Here is a 17977-nt window from a genome sequence, read left to right as displayed (position 1 = left end):
AGATGCTCTGTCACACATGCCAGCCCCTTGCTCCCTGTACATGGCCTCCTTGCTGACTCAGATTCCTACTCCCCTGCTTCCCTGACCAGCAGGGCTCTGACTCAGCTCACAGCCCTACCTGACCACTGTTCTTCATTCAGACTGTCCAAGGAGAATCCAGATGATCCCTGGCCAGCCTAGTGCTGAGGCCCTGTGAGCCAGGGGTTACCTTGTATAGTCAGCATTTCAGGGAAGACCAAAAGGACAATGGGAGGCAAATTCATTGCCACATGCCCACACATACGTTATCTCATTTATTCACATAAAAGCCCGTTTTACAGATAAGGAAATGGAAAGTTAAGGAGTCTGAAGTGTTTATTCAGCTATAAAAAGGAATGAAGTGCAGGGACTGACACATGGTGCCGCATGGAATAACCTGGAAAACATGCTAAGTGAAGGGAGCTGATACCAAAGACCACATATGCTACAGTTCCATTTGAATAAAATGTCTAGAATAGGCAAATCCGTAGAGACAGAAAGCAGATTAGCGATTGCCAGGGGCTGGGTGGAAAGGGGAATGGAGAGTGACTGCTTAATAGGCATAGGGTTTCTTTTGGGGTGATACAAAATGCTCTAAAGGCCGGGTGCAGTGGCTCATGCCTATAATCCCAGAACTTTGGGAGGTCAAGGCAGGTGGATCACGAGGTCAGGAGTTCGAGATCAGCCTGGACAACATGATAAAACCCCATCTTTACTAAAAATATAAAAATTAGCCGGGTGTGGTGGCTGGTGCCTATAATCCCAGCTACTCAGGAGGCTCAGGCAGGAGAATCACTTGAACTCAGGAAGTGGAGGTTGCAATGAGCCAAGATCATGCCATTGCACTCCAGCCTAGGTGACAGAACGAGACTCTGTCTTAAAAAAAGAAAAAAAAAAGTGCTGTAAAATTGATTGTGGTGAGAGTCGCACAACTTGATGAATATACTGAAAAACACAGGCGTGTTTTTTAAATGAGTGAACTCTGTGGTGTGTGAGTGATATCTCAACAAAGCTGTTATCCAGAGAGAGAAAGAGAGATCAACTAAAGGGCTTTCCTCATTTTGGGATGTAAACAAAAGCTGAATTCACACTCAGGGCTTGCTGAGTTTGAACTCCGTGCTCTGCCTGCGCTATGCCCTGATTCTCAGCCAGCCTTGCTCACCACTTCCCGCCCCTCAACCCTTTCTTCTACTTGCTGTGCCTCCAGTGGAAAACAGCATGGCGCCCTTTTGCCAAGGAAGCCTGGATTTGGCATTGGAATAGGCAGGGTAGTGGGCCCCACCCTCTGCACCATGCCCTCCACATGCCCGCCATGTGCTGCTTTTTCTTATGACACCTTTTCGTCTTATAATAAAAGTCAAGCATGTTGTGTCTGTTTGTTTGTGGTCTGAGATGGAGTCTCACTCTTTTTGTCCAGGCTGGAGTGCAGTGGCACGATCTCAGCTCACTGCTACCTCCGCCTCACGGTTTTAAGCGATTCTCCTGCCTTAGCCTCCCGAGTAGCTGGGATTATAGGCACCGGCCACCACGCCTGGCTAATTTTTGTATTTTTAGTAGAGATAGGTTTTCACCATGTTGTCCAGGCTGGTCTCAAACTCCTGACCTCAGATGATCTGGCCCGCCTCGGCCTCCCAAAGTGCTGGGATTACAGGCATGAGCCATCGCGCCCAGCGGTGTGTGTTTGTTTTTAACGGACAAGACCAGAAAAGGCTGAGGATGAAAACCACGCATAAACTCACCACTCGTGCAAGTTCGGGCTGTGTTTCTTCCAGTTTCTTTTCCTTGATACACCTAGACGCAACTGAAAATACAGTTTTGGTTTCTCGCCTTCTGATGTTGTGCGAATATATTTGTGACTTCCACTTTTTTCCCTAGAGCCCAGAGCCAAGGATTGTCTAGTTAAGGCTAAAGATTTCCTGGGTTTCCAGTCCGCTGGACGATCTGGTTGTTCTAGGAAGTTCATGAGGCATATGTGTTTCTTGTCATTAGTGTCATCAGTTTTATTTTTTTGGCATGCCACTCATTTTCCTATGAGAAGAGTTGCACCAGGCCTGCTGTTGAGATAGGGATGATGTTGCTGAAACTCAGCTATTGATTTGCGGGCCGAGTGCCATGTGATGGCTCACAGTGTGCCTTCGTGAGCCGACGTAAGAAAGTCCAAATTCGGACTTGGAAAAGCCAGCGTTCGAAAGTGCAGGCTATATAAGGTGTAATCTTGGACTTTAAAAGGTTACCGGTTAGTCGAGGCCAGAAAACGAACATAAGGAGGAACAATTCAGCACTCAGCTGTATTCAGCAGTTGATTACAAGTGTCAAAGGAATTTAGAGAATAGGGATTACTCACAGTGGTTTTCAAACATGTTACAGTGTGTATGTGTTTAATACTTTAAAAATATGTTTAGGAAAGGCGTCTGTTCTGTGACTCTTCTAAGTTTGCTTGTAACTTGCTTTTTCCTTTACATCAGATGATGAGCATTTTCCTAGTTATTAATAATTCATTGAAAACTTGACTTTGACTGTATGTACAACAGCCTCTGTCTTTGGGATGCCACATGAATATTTATTCACTGACCTCATTGGATTCTTTAGTGTTTCTGTGGCACTTTGCTGCCTTTACTCCTCCCCTTCCTGTCCTGCTGCTAGCCCCAAGCTCCCCAGGGGTAGAGTCTGAATTTGCCCTCAGGACCTGCAGCCCAGCCTGTGACGTGGCCCAGGTTGTCTGAGGATAGAAAGAGCGGGCATCTGGCAAGAGGTGTCCCCAGCCAACGCTCAACAGGCCTCGGGGCCAGCAAAATCGTGGCCTCAGTCTGAGGCCAGGGCAAGGATGGGCCCTTCTTTAGGGGAACTGCCGCAGCAGAGCCAAGGCTTGGTATGGCGCCCCTGGGGATTGGACCCCACAGCTTTGCCGACCAAACCACTAGGATTGCATGACACAGGGTTCCGTTTCTCCCCTGGCCTTGGGGTTCTGCAGGCTGCAGAGAAAGTTACTCACTTCCTTTTTTTTTTTTTGGAGCATAAAGCCCCGTCATGCCACTGTGGTTCCCTAACAGGCCCCAAGACCCTAGGATGCAGCCCTTTAGCTCCTGGCTTCCCCCACTCCTTGGAGTCACATTGGCTTTGAGACCTTTGCCCTGACATGGCGCAAACCCCAGGCCTGTCTTGGGTCAGGGAAGCTGTGTCCCAGGTACCCAGGCCGAGAGCCTATTTGCCTGAACCCATATCTGCTCTGTTCCTGCCAAAATCCACACCTGAGCAATGGGAAATGTACTCTTGTGTTCTGTGCCTAATGGACCCATCCTGTCCCGTGGCAGCTGCCCGGCTGGTGGCCCATCTGCTTATGGGGCTCCTCTGCCCCCCTTCCTGCCTTCCTCCTCTCACTGTCTCGTCTTTACACATCCTCCCGTGGTTCAGGTTGTCCTTATCTTGCCATTGAAACTAACCTTGCCTGTGTGCCCTTCCTCAGAGGCCTGACTCTCCACTCCGGCTAAGCTAATCCACTCATGGGTGCCAAGGGGCTGACACTGGGCCCCCGCTCTGGGCCAAGCACTGTCAGGTGCTGGGAATACTCAGATAGCTGAAGCATTTGACTGCCTTCTGGAAGCTCTGAGTCTGGTGAGAAAGTCCGGCAAAAACACAGAATTACGGTCCCAGTGATGGTCACTGCAGGAACACAGGCGGGGCGGGCAGGGCCTGAGCGCATCGGGGAGGCACTACCAGACAGGTCGCACTTGACCTGAGCCTTGAAGGACAAGTAAGTGTGTGCCAGCTGGAGAGGGTGGGAAAAGAATTCCACGCAGAGGGAATAGCATTAGCCAAGGCCTGCTGGTGGGGCAGCGTGTGGCACATTGAGGAAGAAGTGAACGGCAGATAGAGTGGAGTAAAGACTCGGTAGATGATGCCAGAGAAAATGTTCAGGGACCAGGTCCTGCAGCCTCAAATGCCAGGCTAAAGGGTTGAAAGCGATTCTCAACAGAGAGCCTCCAAGGGCCTGCTGTATGCCCAGCCTAGGACCACAGGAAGAGAATGAAGCGGAGGGAGCGGCTACAGCCGTGATCTGGGTGAGCAGTGATGGGGTGTCCCAGCATCAGTAGGCAGTTCTGTATGTTATCTACCCTCATGATGCCACCTTCGCCCACAGGAAGAGTCTAGAGGTGGGCACCGGGGGTCTCAGCTCACATGTGGGGCTGCTGCCCAGTTACCGTGGGGTTAGTCTGGCTGCCTGCTTCTCCTTGCTAGGAAGACTCCCAAACAGGCAACTTTGTTGGACCTGTGTAGACATGGGCAGAGTGCTTCAAACACTCACTCCAGGGGCCAGGACATGTATGTACTCGAGGCAAGGTGCCTGGGAGAGTGAGGCATACATGGAGGAGCCATGAGCTGCCCAAGAAAGCAAAGGGCCCTGGCAGTCACAAAGAGCAGCTCATCCAGGCCCTGGGAGAGGCCACTCTGGACACCATGTCCTTGGTGACTGTGATGGGCACAGAGCTTTGCACATTGGAAAGAGTCACAGAAAAGATTGTCATGCTTGTTAGTGTGGTGACAGCTGGCCTGTCTCCATTGGCTGTGATATTCAGGCAGCCAGACACAGGGTATCTGCCCAGGACAGGGCTGGGGGGTGCACCTCAGAGGGATGCACAGAGCTGGTGGGTCGCAGCTCACTTCTGGTCTGTTTCTTCAGTCCCTTTGTCCTGGGAAGGCACCTGCTTACCCTGATTGCATTGGTGACCCCAGCCAGCAAGATGGCAAATGCCTACATCCCTGATAGTGCCCCCCTCTTAGAGCGAGCACACGGTTGGCTGCTCCAGGCCATCTTGTGAGGTCTCCTTTCAACATCAAGAGCCTGTTGTGCTGTTGCCACATCCTGAGTTCTGGGCTGCAAGCCACCCTGCTACTCACCGATGCCGGGACAGCAACCGATCTGGGAAGTGTTGCAAGTTCCTATGAAGGAAGGCCACCTAACACAGAGGCTAAACACACAGGCTGTAGAACCAGCCCGACGTGGTCAAATCCCAGTGCCTCACTCCCCAGCCCGGTGACCCAGGGAGAGTGCTTTCATGTTTCTGAGCCTCCTACCCTCATCTGTGAACTGGGGGCAAGGCCTATGATCAGGGGTCGGCGAGATAACCCAGGTAAAGCAAGTAGCCTGTGGGCTCATGCGCGGCAAGAACGCCATGAATGTTTGCTCCTGTGATTATCGTTGATGTTACTTTCCATAGTTTTCTTAAGAGTGGATTCCTCCCAGGAGTAAAGAGCCCTGGGTGAAAGGCTGGCCGCACCAATTCACAAGGAACTCTGCACCTGCCTGGGTAATCCTCTATCCAGCTCCAAACCTAGCAGGCTGAACAAGACCTGGGACCCATGTTCCTCTCCAAGAGGAAGCTTGAGTGAGCACAGGGTGGCCTATGCGCCGACTGCAATTGTTCCCAGGATGTAGCATCCCTGTGCGCTCTTTGGAGGGTCCTGAGCCTCCGTCAGATGCTTGCCAGGGTGTAGACCCCACAGATCAAGAATGCCTTGTCCCTAGCCTGCTTCAGTAGCCACAGCCATGGCTGAGCCCCTGGGGACTGGGTCAGTAGAGAGGCATGCACTGGAACTCAGCTCCATGCTGCAAGAGCCTTGGCTTCCCCTGACTATGGCAGAGGACCAGCTTCTTATTTTAAGCTCAAGATTGACCGGAGTCAGAATCACTTTGTGGTGGGTGGCTGCTCCCGCTTGGACAGCCAGGTCTGATCTCGCTGGCCACAATCCATAGATGCGTCCTTCTCGCATATAAGAACCATGGAGGCCAGGCCTGGTGGCTCACGCCTGTAATCCCAGTACTTTGGGAGGCCGAGGCGGGCGGATCACCAGGTCAGGAGATTGAGACCATCCTGGCTGACACGGTGAAACCCCGTCTCTACTAAAAATACAAAAAATTAGCCAGGCATGGTGGAGGGCATCTGTAGTCCCAGCTACTCGGGAGGCTGAGGCAGGAGAATGGCGTGAACCCGGGAGGCGGAGCTGGCAGTGAGCCAAGATCGCACCACTGCACTCCAGCCTGGGCGAGAGGGTGAGACTCTGTCTCAAAAAATAAAAATAAAAATAAAAATAAAAAAATAACCATGGGGGCCAAAATAGGCCTAGTGTTCCTTACTCCTTGCACGCCTGTGTTGTGTGCACCATTGTGACCCCATTTTAGGGATGACTAGACTGAGGCCCAGGAAGGTCAAGCCACCTGCCCCAGAGCACCCAGCCGGTTGGCCGCAGGAACTCCAGGCCTTCCATCCCTGGTGCCCTCACCATGCCTTCTCCACGGCTCCAGAGCACCGTGTTGTCACCCCACACCCTGTGTCATCAATGCCCTCCGAGGTGGGCTGTCACACCAAGGAAGAGAACTGAAGCTGAGCCTGTCACATTACCCCCGGCCCCACCCCACACTGCTGGGGAGGACCGAGTGGGGCTTCCCCTCTCGAGGCAGGAAGTGGTGGGAGAGGTTTAAAAGCGTCCAAGAGGGGAAAACAACTCGGAGTAGTGAAGCGAATGCCTTGAACAGCCCTCCCACGGCCCTGCCCCGCCCCACCGGCGGACCCCGCCCACAGACCCTGCCCAGCACAGCAACACCTAGTCCCTGGCACAGACTGACCACCTGCCCCTCTCTTGCTTCCACAGGTTTCTGGGACTCCTCGCTGAATCCTCCACAAGAAAGAGGGAAGCCAGCCGAGCCTCCAAGAGACCAGGCCCCCGGATTCCCGCAAGTCTCCAGCCTCAGGCCCACAGCCCATGACGCAAACTGTGCCTGTGAAATCGAGCTGTCGGTGGGAAATGACCGCCTGTGGTTTGTGAATCCTATTTTCATCGAGGACTGCAGCAGCGCCCTGCCCAGCGACCAACCACCTCTTGGAAGCTGCCCTGCACGCCCCTTGCCACCCACCTCTGATACTACCTCGCCCACCTCCAGGTGGGCCCCACGCCGCCCACCACCTCCTCCCCCAGTGCTGCCCCTGCAGCCCTCCAGCCCAGCCCAGCCCCCTCTGCTCCCTGCTTCTGCACCCGCCCCTGCCTGTCCTTTGCCCACCTCTCCCCCAGTGCCTGCCCCCGTCACACCCCATGCCCCAGGTCCCCCAGACCATCCGAGCCAGCCGCCTATGACGGCCTGTGAGAGACTCCCATGCCCCACTGCAGGCCTGGGCCCCCTCAGGGAGGAAGCGATGAAACCAGGGGCGGCCTCCAGTCCCTTGCAGCAGGCCTCCCCGCCGCCACTGCCTACGAAGAAGAACCTTCCCACTGCCCCTCCCAGACGCCGCGTTTCTGAGAGGGTGTCCTTAGAAGACCAAAGTCCGGGGATGGCAGCAGAGGGGGACCAGCTCAGCCTGCCTCCCCAAGGGACCTCAGACAGCCCTGAGGACACGCCCCCGGGGAGCACGGAGCAAGGCCAGGACACAGAGGTGAAAGCCAGCGATCCTGACAGCATGCCGGAGCTGCCCAGGAAGGCCAAACAACCCCCAGTCCCACCCCCCAGGAAAAAACGGATCTCTCGACAACTGGCCTCGACCCTCCCAGCTCCCTTAGAGAACGCTGAGCTCTGCACACAGGCGATGGCCTTGGAGACACCCACGCCAGGTCCACCCAGAGAGGGCCAAAGCCCTGCTTCTCAGGCTGGGACTCAGCACCCTCAGGCCCAGGCCACTGCCCATTCCCAGAGCTCTGCAGAGTTCAAGGGCTCCCTGGCCTCCCTCTCAGATAGCTTGGGGGCGTCTGTCATGGCCACCGACCAGGACTCCTACTCCACTAGCAGCACGGAGGAGGAGCTGGAGCAGTTCAGCAGCCCCAGCGTGAAGAAGAAGCCCTCCATGATCCTGGGCAAGGCCCGGCACCGGCTGAGCTTTGCCAGTTTCAGCAGCATGTTCCACGCTTTCCTCTCCAACAACCGCAAGCTGTACAAGAAGGTGGTGGAGCTGGCGCAGGACAAGGCCTCGTACTTTGGCAGCCTGGTGCAGGACTATAAGGTGTACAGCCTGGAGATGATGGCGCGCCAGACCTCCAGCACGGAGATGCTGCAGGAGATTCGCACCATGATGACCCAGCTCAAGAGCTACCTGCTGCAGAGCACCGAGCTCAAGGCCCTGGTGGACCCCGCCCTGCACTCTGAGGAGGAGCTCGGTCAGTGCCCTGGGAGGAGGTGGCAGGGAGGAGAGGGCGGTGGGGCTTACAGACTCAGGAACCCCTTAGGACAAAAGAGGCCTATGCAGTGGACGCTGTTGGTGCCCACCCCCCATCCCTTCCTGGGCACCAGCAACTTTCTCCAGCTGCTGCAAGGTAGGCTGCTAATGGTGCCCAGCTCCCCTCTTTCCTAGAGAATTGACCTTGACTGTATAGGATCTATATTATCTGCACCCTCTCTTACATCATCAGTGGCCCACTGCCAATTACTCCCTGCCATGGGGGGGATGAAGACTGGCCCCTTGGCCTCAAGCAGGACCACTGTGTGATGCAGTTTATGCTCCAGGGCCCGGCGAGATCTGGCTGAGGCTGAGAGTTCATCCTTGCTTAAGCTTGCTCTGCCTCTTCCCACTGCTCTCACTCCCTGTCTTCTGAGTCTCCTCAGTGAAATCACATGCATCCAGATCCCTCTTTCAGGCTCTGCTTTCAGAGAACCAACACAAAACAGCTCACTCCTCTGACCACCCCTTCTAAAGTAGCCCCCAGCCTTCCCCACCCTCACCAACCTTGAATCCAAAGCTTTTTATCAATTAATTATCAAAGCTTTTTCCGATTGTGGTTCACGGTGAGAAGTAGCTGTGAACAACCACACACCTACATATATTAAAAATATCAAGGCCTGGCGCACTGGTTCAAGCCTATAATCCCAGCACTCTGGGAGGCCAAGGCAGGAGGATTGCTTGAGTCCAGGAGTTTAAGACCAGCCTGGCAACATGGCAAAACCACGTCTCTACAAAAAATACAAAAATTAGCCAGGCATGGAGGCGTGCTCCTGTGGTCCCAGGAGGCAGGAGGACTGCTTGAGCCCTGAAGGCCAAGGCTGCAAAGAACCAACGTCCCACCACTGTGCTCCAGTCTGGGGGACAGAGTGAAACCCTATCTCAAAAAGAAAATAACAGCTGGGCATGGTGGCTCACGCCTGTAATCTCAGCACTTTGGGAGGCTGAGGTGGGTAGATCACTTGAAGTCGGGAGTTCGAGACCAGCCTGGCCAACATGGTGAAACCCCGTCTCTACTAAAAATACAAAAATTAGCCAGGTGTGGTGGCACATGCCTGTAATCCCAGCTACTTGGGAGGCTGAGGCAGGAGAATCGCTTGAACCTGGAAGGCAGAGGTTGCAGTGAGCTGAGTTTGTGCCATTGCACTCCAGCCTGGGCAACAAGAGCAAAACTCTGTCTGAAAAAAAAAAAAGAAAGAAAAGAAAAAAATACATTCTGTCAGTTCACACTGCTGTGGCCAAAGTGGTTGCTAAACACTGAGCTGCTTCTGAGCTAGTTGGTAAATAGTTACTGCCCCAGCCGTCCCCTGGTATCTCTAAGCCTCTCTTTCCCCACCCAATAATGAAAGAGTTAGTGCTGGGTACGTAAGGGACACATGAGCCTCTAAACACAGTAGATTCGTAGTGAATGTTTCTTAGAAAAGGAGCTTCAGATGTTCCTTTCCCAGGGCTACTGGATTTTGCTAGCGGACTCCTGAAAACAAATAGGTTTTCGAGGCCACAAGATTCATGATGGCATTTCAGGTGTGATGAGGGGTGATAGGATTGAGATCTGAAGCCAGTGCTGTGTGTGTGTCTGCACAGGGCCCTGTAAGCAGATAGTCGACAAAGAGTTATTGGGCACCCAACTCCGCATCAGGTACTGGCTCAGATATAGAGACAGAAGTGAACAAAGCACTCAAAAAGTTTCAGCCTGTGGGGAGCTTACGGTCTAGCAGGGGTGACAGGCAAGAAGGATGAGTAGGGTTGGGTGCGGTGGCTCACGCCTGTAATCCCAGCATGTTGGGAGGTCGAGGCGGGTGGATCACCTAAGGTCAGGAGTTTGAGGCCAGCCTGGCCAACATGGTGAAACCCCGTTTCTACTAAAAATACAAAAAGTAGCTGGGTGTGGTGGCACGTACCTGTAATCCCAGCTACTCAAGAGGCTGAGGCAGGAGAATCACTTGAACCTGGGAGGCAGAGGTTGCAGTGAGCCCAGATTGTGCCACTGCACTCCAGCCTGGGCGGCAGAGCAAGACTTTGTCTCAAAAAAATCAAAGTTAAAAAAAATAGAAAAATTAGCTGGGCACGGTGGCATGTGCCTGTAGTCCCAGTTACTCAGGTGGCTGAGGCACAAGAATTGCTTGAACCCAGGAGGCAGAGATTGCAATGAGCCAAGATCGTGCCACTGCACTCCAGCCTGGGCAACAGAGGGAGACTCTGTCTCAAGAAGAAAGAGAGAGAGAGAGAAAGACAGAGAGAGAGGAGTAAAGTATAAAGTGTAAGGAGACACATAAGTGAGCACATGTGGATGGAAGCGAGGTCAGGAGGCTGTTGGGGGGCAGGACCCCAAGGGCCTTGTGAGCCTCTCTATGGACCTCACGTCCAAGGGTGAGTGACCTCACTCACATGTGAACATCACTCTGGCCATCACGCCGAGTGGGAGCAGAGAGACTCAGACTTGGTATGAGGCTACTGTCACAGCCGAGGTGAGCAGTGAAGGTGGCTGGGACCAGGACGGAGGCAGCACAGATGGGGAGACATGGTTGGACTCTGGGTCTGTTGTGAAGCTGGAGCCACAGGACTGACTGGAAGCTGGATGCGGGAGTGGGAGAGGGGAAGTAGGATGTGGACATGTGGACAAGCATTGTTGTCCCTGGGAGGCCGCAGTGTCCATCCTGCGGCAGGCACTGGGGAGGAGTCGAGGAGCTCAGTCTGGGACATGTGACACTGGAGATGCTTATTAGACACCAGGTGGGGAGGTCAAGTGGGTCATTGAGGGCTGAGTCTGCAGTTCTGGGGCTAAAGAGAGATGTCTGGGAACTGTCAGCACAAAAGGAGCCATGAGACTGGATGAGATCATCCGGGTCTGAGACTGAGCCACAGGCACCGTGCAGACAGGAGGGCATAGAAGGGCACGGAAGGACATGGAAGGACATGGAAAACTCCAAGTGGCCCAGAGGAAGCTGTGGCCAGCCCTGCCTTCCAGAGTTGGGGGAGTGTAAGAGCTGAGGCCCAAAGGGTCAGGAGTGCTAAGCTGTGGAAAGGGTGGTGGATGGACTTTCCTTCTGGAAAGGGATGACAGCGTGGACGAAGGCCAAGAGGTGGGGAATGAGGCTGGAGGATCACGGGCCATTCACACAGGCAGTGAAAGTCAGCCTGAGGATTTGGCCCAGAGGTGATGGAGCCCCTGAAGGGTGTGTGTGGAGGGCAGAGCAGAGGGGACAAAACAGGGGGACGGCTCAGGAGACTGCGGCCATGCAAGGCCTGTACCTGGTGGCCTTCAGCAGAGCAAAGGAGGTGGAGCACAGGCTGGACCTCTGCTGGAAACAGCAGGAATGACTCCAGCCTCAGGGCAGCTGGCTGGCAGGATGCAGACACGCCATGGCTCCTGTTAAGGCCAGATCTGCCTCGGGCACCAAGATGCCAAGAGGTACTAGACTTGGAGTCTATCCTGGCAGGTGATATGGCAGAGTGTCACCAGAGCCTGCCGTGGGCACTAATGTGTGGGGCAGAGAGGTTTCCAGGCAGTGAGAGGTGGCAGCTGAGCTGAGCCACCAAGGACGGGAGGGCTGGAGCTACAGAGAGGAGAGAAGGGCCCTCCAGCAGGTGGGAACAGGGTCAGCATCCACAGCAACGGTGCCATTCCAGACACTGCACATGTCAGCCTCATGACTGCAAACCAGACCAGATGGGTTTGGCCATTGTCATGCCCAAGAAGCCACAGCTCAGAGAGGTCCAGTGACCTGGCCATGAAGACAGAGCTGGTAGTAGAGCTGGACTTCAGACCCAGGCAGCCCAGCCCTTTCCATGAGCTGAGTCCTCTGCCTCTGCCTCTTCCTTCCGAGCTCTGCCCATGTGTGTGGCCAGTCAGACGGTGAAGGAACTTAAACCACATAAAAAGGCCAGACAGGGTGGGGCATGGTGCCTCATACCTGTAGTCCCAGCACTTTGGGAGGCCAAGGAGGGCAGATCACCTGAGGTCAGGAGTTCAAGACCAGCCTGACCAACATGGTGAAACCCCATCTCTACAAAAAATACAAAAATTAGCCAGGCGTGGTGGTGGGCACCTGTAATCCCAGCTACTCAGGAGACTGAGGCAGGAGAATTGCTCGAAACCTGGGAGGTGGAGGTTGCAGTGAGCCAAGATCACCCCACTACACTCCAGCCTAGACAACAGAACAAGACTCTGTCTCAAAAAAAAAGAAAAAAAAAAAAAAGGCCAACAGAACTCCACACTTAGGGTGCTTCTGGTTTTATTAGGGAGACAAATCACAAGAAACAATTGGATACAAAACAGTCCTAATGTGAAGCTGCGGAGGGCCTGAGTCTGGAGAGGAGGTGCCGGGAAGAGATCCTGCAGCTCTCAGATGTGAAGGGGCTGGGAGGGCGTAGGCACAGCCCTCTCATTTTGCAGTTCAGGAAACGGGCCCTGGGAGGGGAAGGGACATGGCCGAGGTCATGCAGAAGCCCAGGACAGTGGGGAAGTGCAAGTCCCTGCTCCCAGGTCAATGCCCATCTGCACCCATCTCTACCTGCGGAGGCTCCAATGAGGTGGGGAGGTGGGGGGGAAGGAAGGTCAGGAACGGGGTGAGGGAGGTGAGGGCAGCCCTGTGTTCTGCTAAAGGGGAAGAGGGAGGCAGCAGCAAGGGACCCAGGATGGCCATGGGCCAGCCCCCAGGCCTGCGTGGCAGGGAAGGGCTGTCCGGGCCTCTATTGAGACCCAGCCCCGTGGGAGCATGAGTCCCTCCCTCCTCTCTCAGGGCTAGGGCAGCACAGGTGTCTCCCTACAGGAACAGGGCTTGGGACCTCCCCTTACTGAGCCTGTAACCAAGACCCACGCCCTGGAGACAGAGGAGAGCCAAAACAGCTTCCTAAGAATATGTTCCTCCAGTCACCCAAAGCAACTGGGCATCCCCTCGGTGTCAAGAAGACATGAGTTCAAGTCCTTGTTCAACCCCCCAACGCACCCTATGAGAGCCTAAGTTGGTCTGTCCTCAGAGTGGGGATCAGAGCACATGTGCCTCAGAGCAGCTACAAGATCAGGGCACCAACTCCTGCTCTGAGAGCTGATTGGGAATGCCTCTCTGATAGGACGACATTCGAACAGTGAAGGAACCAGTCATGTGGATGACTGCGAGGTGACTGCGCCACACAAAGGGAACTGCAGGAGCAAAGGCCCTGGGGCAGGAGTAGGCCTGGCAGTTGGTAGAGCAGCCTGAGCATGGGGAGCAAGCAAAGCAGTGAATGAGAGGTTACAGGGCCCGATCACAGCGGGGCCTCATAGGCTGTGAGGAGGCTCTGGCTTTGATTTGATTGCATGGGAGATGGGGGCCATTGGAGGTTTCCAAACAGAAGAATGTTATGATCAAAGATGTCATAACAGGACAGCACCAGCTGCTGTGTTGACAAGAGACTATAAGGGCCAGGGCAAAAGCTGACTGACATAACCCCAGCAAGAGATAATGGTGGTACCCTGACCAACCCAGGTCAAGGTAGTAGCCATGGAAGTGATAAAAAAGTAAGGTTCTGGATATACTGTATTTTTGAGACTAGAGTCAAGTGGGTGTGGGAATTGGAAGGGAGATATTAAGAATAATTCCACCAATCATTTACTGGACATTCAGGCCATCAGCATACAGCTGCCCAGGTTGTACACTGTACAACTCCAGTGTGAGTATCGCCCTCTGAAGTTACGTACTCATAGTCAGCCCTGTGAAAGTTTGCTCTCTGCCAGGCCCTGTGAAAAGCATCAGGATGCAACGACTGGCTCCTGTGCCAGTGCCTTTCCAGTGTGGCTTTCTGTTGAATAAACTGTGCTCTCTCATGTGCCAGAACCACAGGGTATAACTTTTGGGGCTGTGAGTGTCCTTGCAGGTGCTGGAGCTGTGAATGTCCTCCCAGGGGTCAGGGGATGGGGATGGCTGTGCTGTTGGGCAACAGAACCAGGTGGCAGGATCCCAGCATCTGGTTTCCTCACCCTCGCTCTCTTGTTTACCTGCAGAAGCAATTGTAGAGTCCGCCTTGTACAAATGTGTCCTGAAGCCCCTGAAGGAAGCCATCAACTCATGCCTGCATGAGATCCACAGCAAGGACGGTTCACTGCAGCAGCTCAAGGAGAACCAGCTAGTGATTCTGGCCACCACCACCACTGACCTAGGTGTGACCACCAGCGTGCCGGAGGTACCCATGATGGAGAAGATCCTGCAGAAGTTCGCCGGCATGCACAAGGCCTACTCACCTGAGAAGAAGATCTCCATCCTGCTCAAGACCTGCAAACTCATCTACGACTCCATGGCCCTTGGCAACCCAGGTCAGCGGGCAGCCGGGAGGGGCCTAGGCGAGGAGCTCTCTTTTTATGGGTCCATGACCCCACCCTGACAAGGACTCTGGAGCCCTTGGAAGGCCCCAGACTTTCCAGATTCAGAGCCCCCCTGGGGAGGAACTGGGTGTAGGTGGGGTGTAACTCCTGCGCCCTCTTGGAGTTACCTGGGGCCTGGGAGGAGAGCCATGATTGGCTGCTGCCTTGGAGGCAAGCGAGGAAGCCAGCCCACAGTTAACTTTGTGTGAATTAGGAAAAGCACTGTGTTAGTTTGCTAGGGCTGCAGAAACAATACCACAAGCTGAGTGGCTTAGCCAGCAGAAATATATATTGTCTCACAGTTTTGGAGGCTGGAAGGTTCAAGATCAAGGTGTGGGCATGGCTGTGCTCCCACTAAAGATGCCAGGGAAGGTTATTTTCCTTCCGAGCTTCTGGTAGTTCCTTGGCTTGTGGCCACAGAACTCTGATCTTCACATGGCATGCTTCCTGTGTGCATGTCTGTGTCCCAATTTCCTCTTTTTGTAAGAATGCCAGTCAGACTGGATTAGGGGCCCACCCTACTCCAGTATGACTTCATCTCAGCTAGTTACAGCTGCAACAACCCTGTTTCCAAATAAGGTCAGAGTCCTAGGTGCTGAGGGTTAAGACTTCAACATACAAATTTTGAAGGGACACAAGTCAACCCCTAACAGGTGCCTTAAACAATTAGCATTGATTTGATGCCTAAGTCCACGGGGCATGGACAACTCTCTGATCTGGGTCAGGTGTGCCTGAGCTTGGGTGGGCTTATTCATGGATCTGTGCCCACATGCTGGGTGAGTTGGTTGGCTGTTGGCTGGTCTGGGACGGCCTTGTTCATGTGCTGAGTGGTTGATTGAGCTGTTGGCTGGTCTGGGATGGACTTGCCCACATGCTGGGTGGTTGGTTGGCTGTTGGCTGGTCTGGGATGGCCTTGTTCACGTGCTGAGTGGTTGATGAGCTGTTGGCTGGTCTGGGATGGCCTTGCTCACGTGCTGAGTGGTTGATGAGCTGTTGGCTGGTCTGGGATGGGGATGACTGAGCCATGAGTTTCTCATCCTCCAGCAGGTTAGCACAGGTATGTACCCATGGCAGTAGCTGGGGCCCCAGAGAACAAGCAAAGCCTGCAAGGCCCAGTGAGGCCTGGCCCTGAACTGGCATGATGTTGCTCTGACACCTTTCATTGACTTGTTTAGGCACAAGAGACCATCCCAGACTCGAGGAGTGAGGAACATTTCCCCTCTGATGGAAACAGTACAAAGGCATATTGTAAAGGGTGTGGATGTGGGAGAGGAATCCGTGGGACTATTTGTAATCATTTGACTGCAGTCCTCCAGGCAGACAAGAATAGGCATCACTGCACGATGGGGCACAGCTCAATGAAGAGAAAGCTGGCAGGATTCATCCCTTCAGCTGGTGCCCTTGTGCAGTGAGCAAACTGTGTACCTGGACACGGCTGCCATGGCAATAGAGTGGATGGATAGCCACCTCTGTAGACTCACAGACGTGGGTTCGAATTCCTGGTCTGTCAGTTACTACCTATTTAAGCTTGAATGATTTACTTAACTCTTTAGAGCCCAATTTCCTCACCTGAGGAAGCTGCTTTACAGAGAGAGTAAAAGACCCTAAGACCCCTAATGGCTCGGAAGCCATACTCAGTCACTTGTGAGTATTAGAAACAATGTGTGTAAAATGGTGGCCTCCACACACAGCACCTGGCAGGCTCAACAAATGTGGCTGTGTTAAGAGAGGGATTCTCTTCATCTCCCCTGGAGAAGGGCAGGCCAGTTTGGCCATAGACCAACAGAAAGCAATTATGGGAGTGTGATTGGGGTATGGTGCCAGATCCCCTCACCCTAGAAACCTTTCCTCTCAGATCTGTACAGGCCACAATTCCGGGTTAGTCACATTTTTGTGGTAAACTGATTTGTGTCTTGCGACCGTGTGTTAGAATTGTGCTCCCCAGGCCAGGTGCGGTGGCTCATGCCTGTCATCCCAGCACTTTGGGAGGCTGAGGTGGGGGGATCACGAGGTCAGGAGTTCGAGACCAGCCTGGCCAACATGGTGAAACCCTGCCTCTACTAAAAATACAAAAATTAGCCGGGTGTGGTGGCACAGGCCTGTAATCCCAGCTACTCAGGAGGCTGAGGCAGGAGAATGGCTTGAACCCGGGAGGCAGAGGTTGCAGTGAGCCGAGATCGTGCCACAGCATTCCAGCCTGGGTGACAGAGCGAGACTCCGTCACACACACACACACACACACACATAGAATTGTGTTCCCCAAAAGCAGACACCACGCCAGGGTGAACTCTGTATTAAGACTTTATCCTGATATTGGAGATATGATGGGAAGAGAGAGGGTTGTAGTAGAAGCAGGATGTAGTGAAGGGTTTGTTTTCATAGAGTGGACATTAGCCTCGGAGGGAGGTCGGGTGTCTTGTGCAGCCTGGGGCCCAGAGAACAAGCCCAGGATGTAAACTCCGCAACTGAGTAACCTCCAGGAAAATCCCCAAAGAAGTAGGTGGGGGACAGTGGACAGCCTGCAGAGCCCAGCGCTCTCGGTGAGTTTGACCTGGTCAGCCCCAGAGGGCTGGGACTCAGGGAAAGAATCGAGTATGCCCTGCCAGGCGACATGAGACCAAGGGTTAAGACCCCCTCGTGGCCTGGCAAAGGGTGTCCAAGAATGAGCGGGGCCTTCTCAAGCCTTCTCGGAGAGAGGCAGTCCTGGCTCTCTCTGCAGCAGCAGGCGTTGGAGAGGGAGGCAAGCTCAGAGGCGTCCTACACGGCATGCAGGGAAGCAGCAGTCAGACTGGATCAAGGCAGAAAGGAGACAGAGCCCCGGGGACCCTTTGCTGGGAACAGCCTCGGGGAGAGCAGGCAGGCTGGCCCTGGACCCTGCAGGGATCATGGAAGAGCAAGGACCAGGCTTCCTTGCCGGCTCTGCCGCTTCTCAGCTTGTGGCTGTGTTAAAATGACTTAGGTGCTCAGCCACAGTTTTCTCTTATGTTCAACAGGCACAGCCACAACCACCTTACAGGCCTGTCTTGAGGCTTAGAGGAGTCTGAAGTTTGCATGTTGCCCAGCAGTTGGCACTTAGTCACAATAGCTATTGATTGGTTTTGGTGCTGAATTTCTAATTAGGGAAATCGTTGACCCTGGATTTGCTGGGCTTGGTGGTAAAGTCAGAGCCAAGGGTTTTATAGACCCTGAGACATGATCAGGGCGACAGCTTTGGGCTGGAAGGGGCAATTCCATTCTCGATGAGTCCCAGTTTATCCAGAAACCCCTAGCCTCCTGGAATTCTTTTTAAAACCCCGTGACTGAGGAGCAACATTCAAACACCATGATTTTTTTTTTTTAAACAGGGTCTCTTTCTGTTGCTCAGGCTTAAGTACAGTGGCACCACGCCCCAGGCTCAGGCAATCCTCCCACCTCAGCCTCC

The 17977-nt window shown here is 53.9% G+C and overlaps 1 protein-coding gene across 10 annotated transcripts in view; it reads left to right on the top strand.

Annotated features, from left to right (window-relative positions):
• RIN3 (Ras and Rab interactor 3) overlaps window positions 1-17977 on the top strand; it is a 183675-nt gene that overhangs the window by 139497 nt on the left and 26201 nt on the right. For all 10 annotated transcript variants that reach the window (XR_004184801.1, XR_004184802.1, XM_021941486.2 and 7 more), the window contains 2 exons: window positions 6667-8157; window positions 14200-14508. Coding sequence is in view for 8 of the 10 variants with exons in the window: in XM_021941486.2 (XP_021797178.2) it covers window positions 6667-8157; window positions 14200-14508 (1800 nt within the window). In the remaining 2 variants the exon portion in view is untranslated. The remainder of the gene's footprint in view (window positions 1-6666; window positions 8158-14199; window positions 14509-17977) is intronic.

The sequence above is a fragment of the Papio anubis genome, chromosome 7, assembly GCF_008728515.1.
Source record: "Papio anubis isolate 15944 chromosome 7, Panubis1.0, whole genome shotgun sequence".
NCBI classification, from domain to species: domain Eukaryota; kingdom Metazoa; phylum Chordata; class Mammalia; order Primates; family Cercopithecidae; genus Papio; species Papio anubis.
The sequence above is the reverse complement of the archived record's forward strand: the minus strand, read 5'-3'. Positions and strand labels throughout refer to the sequence as shown.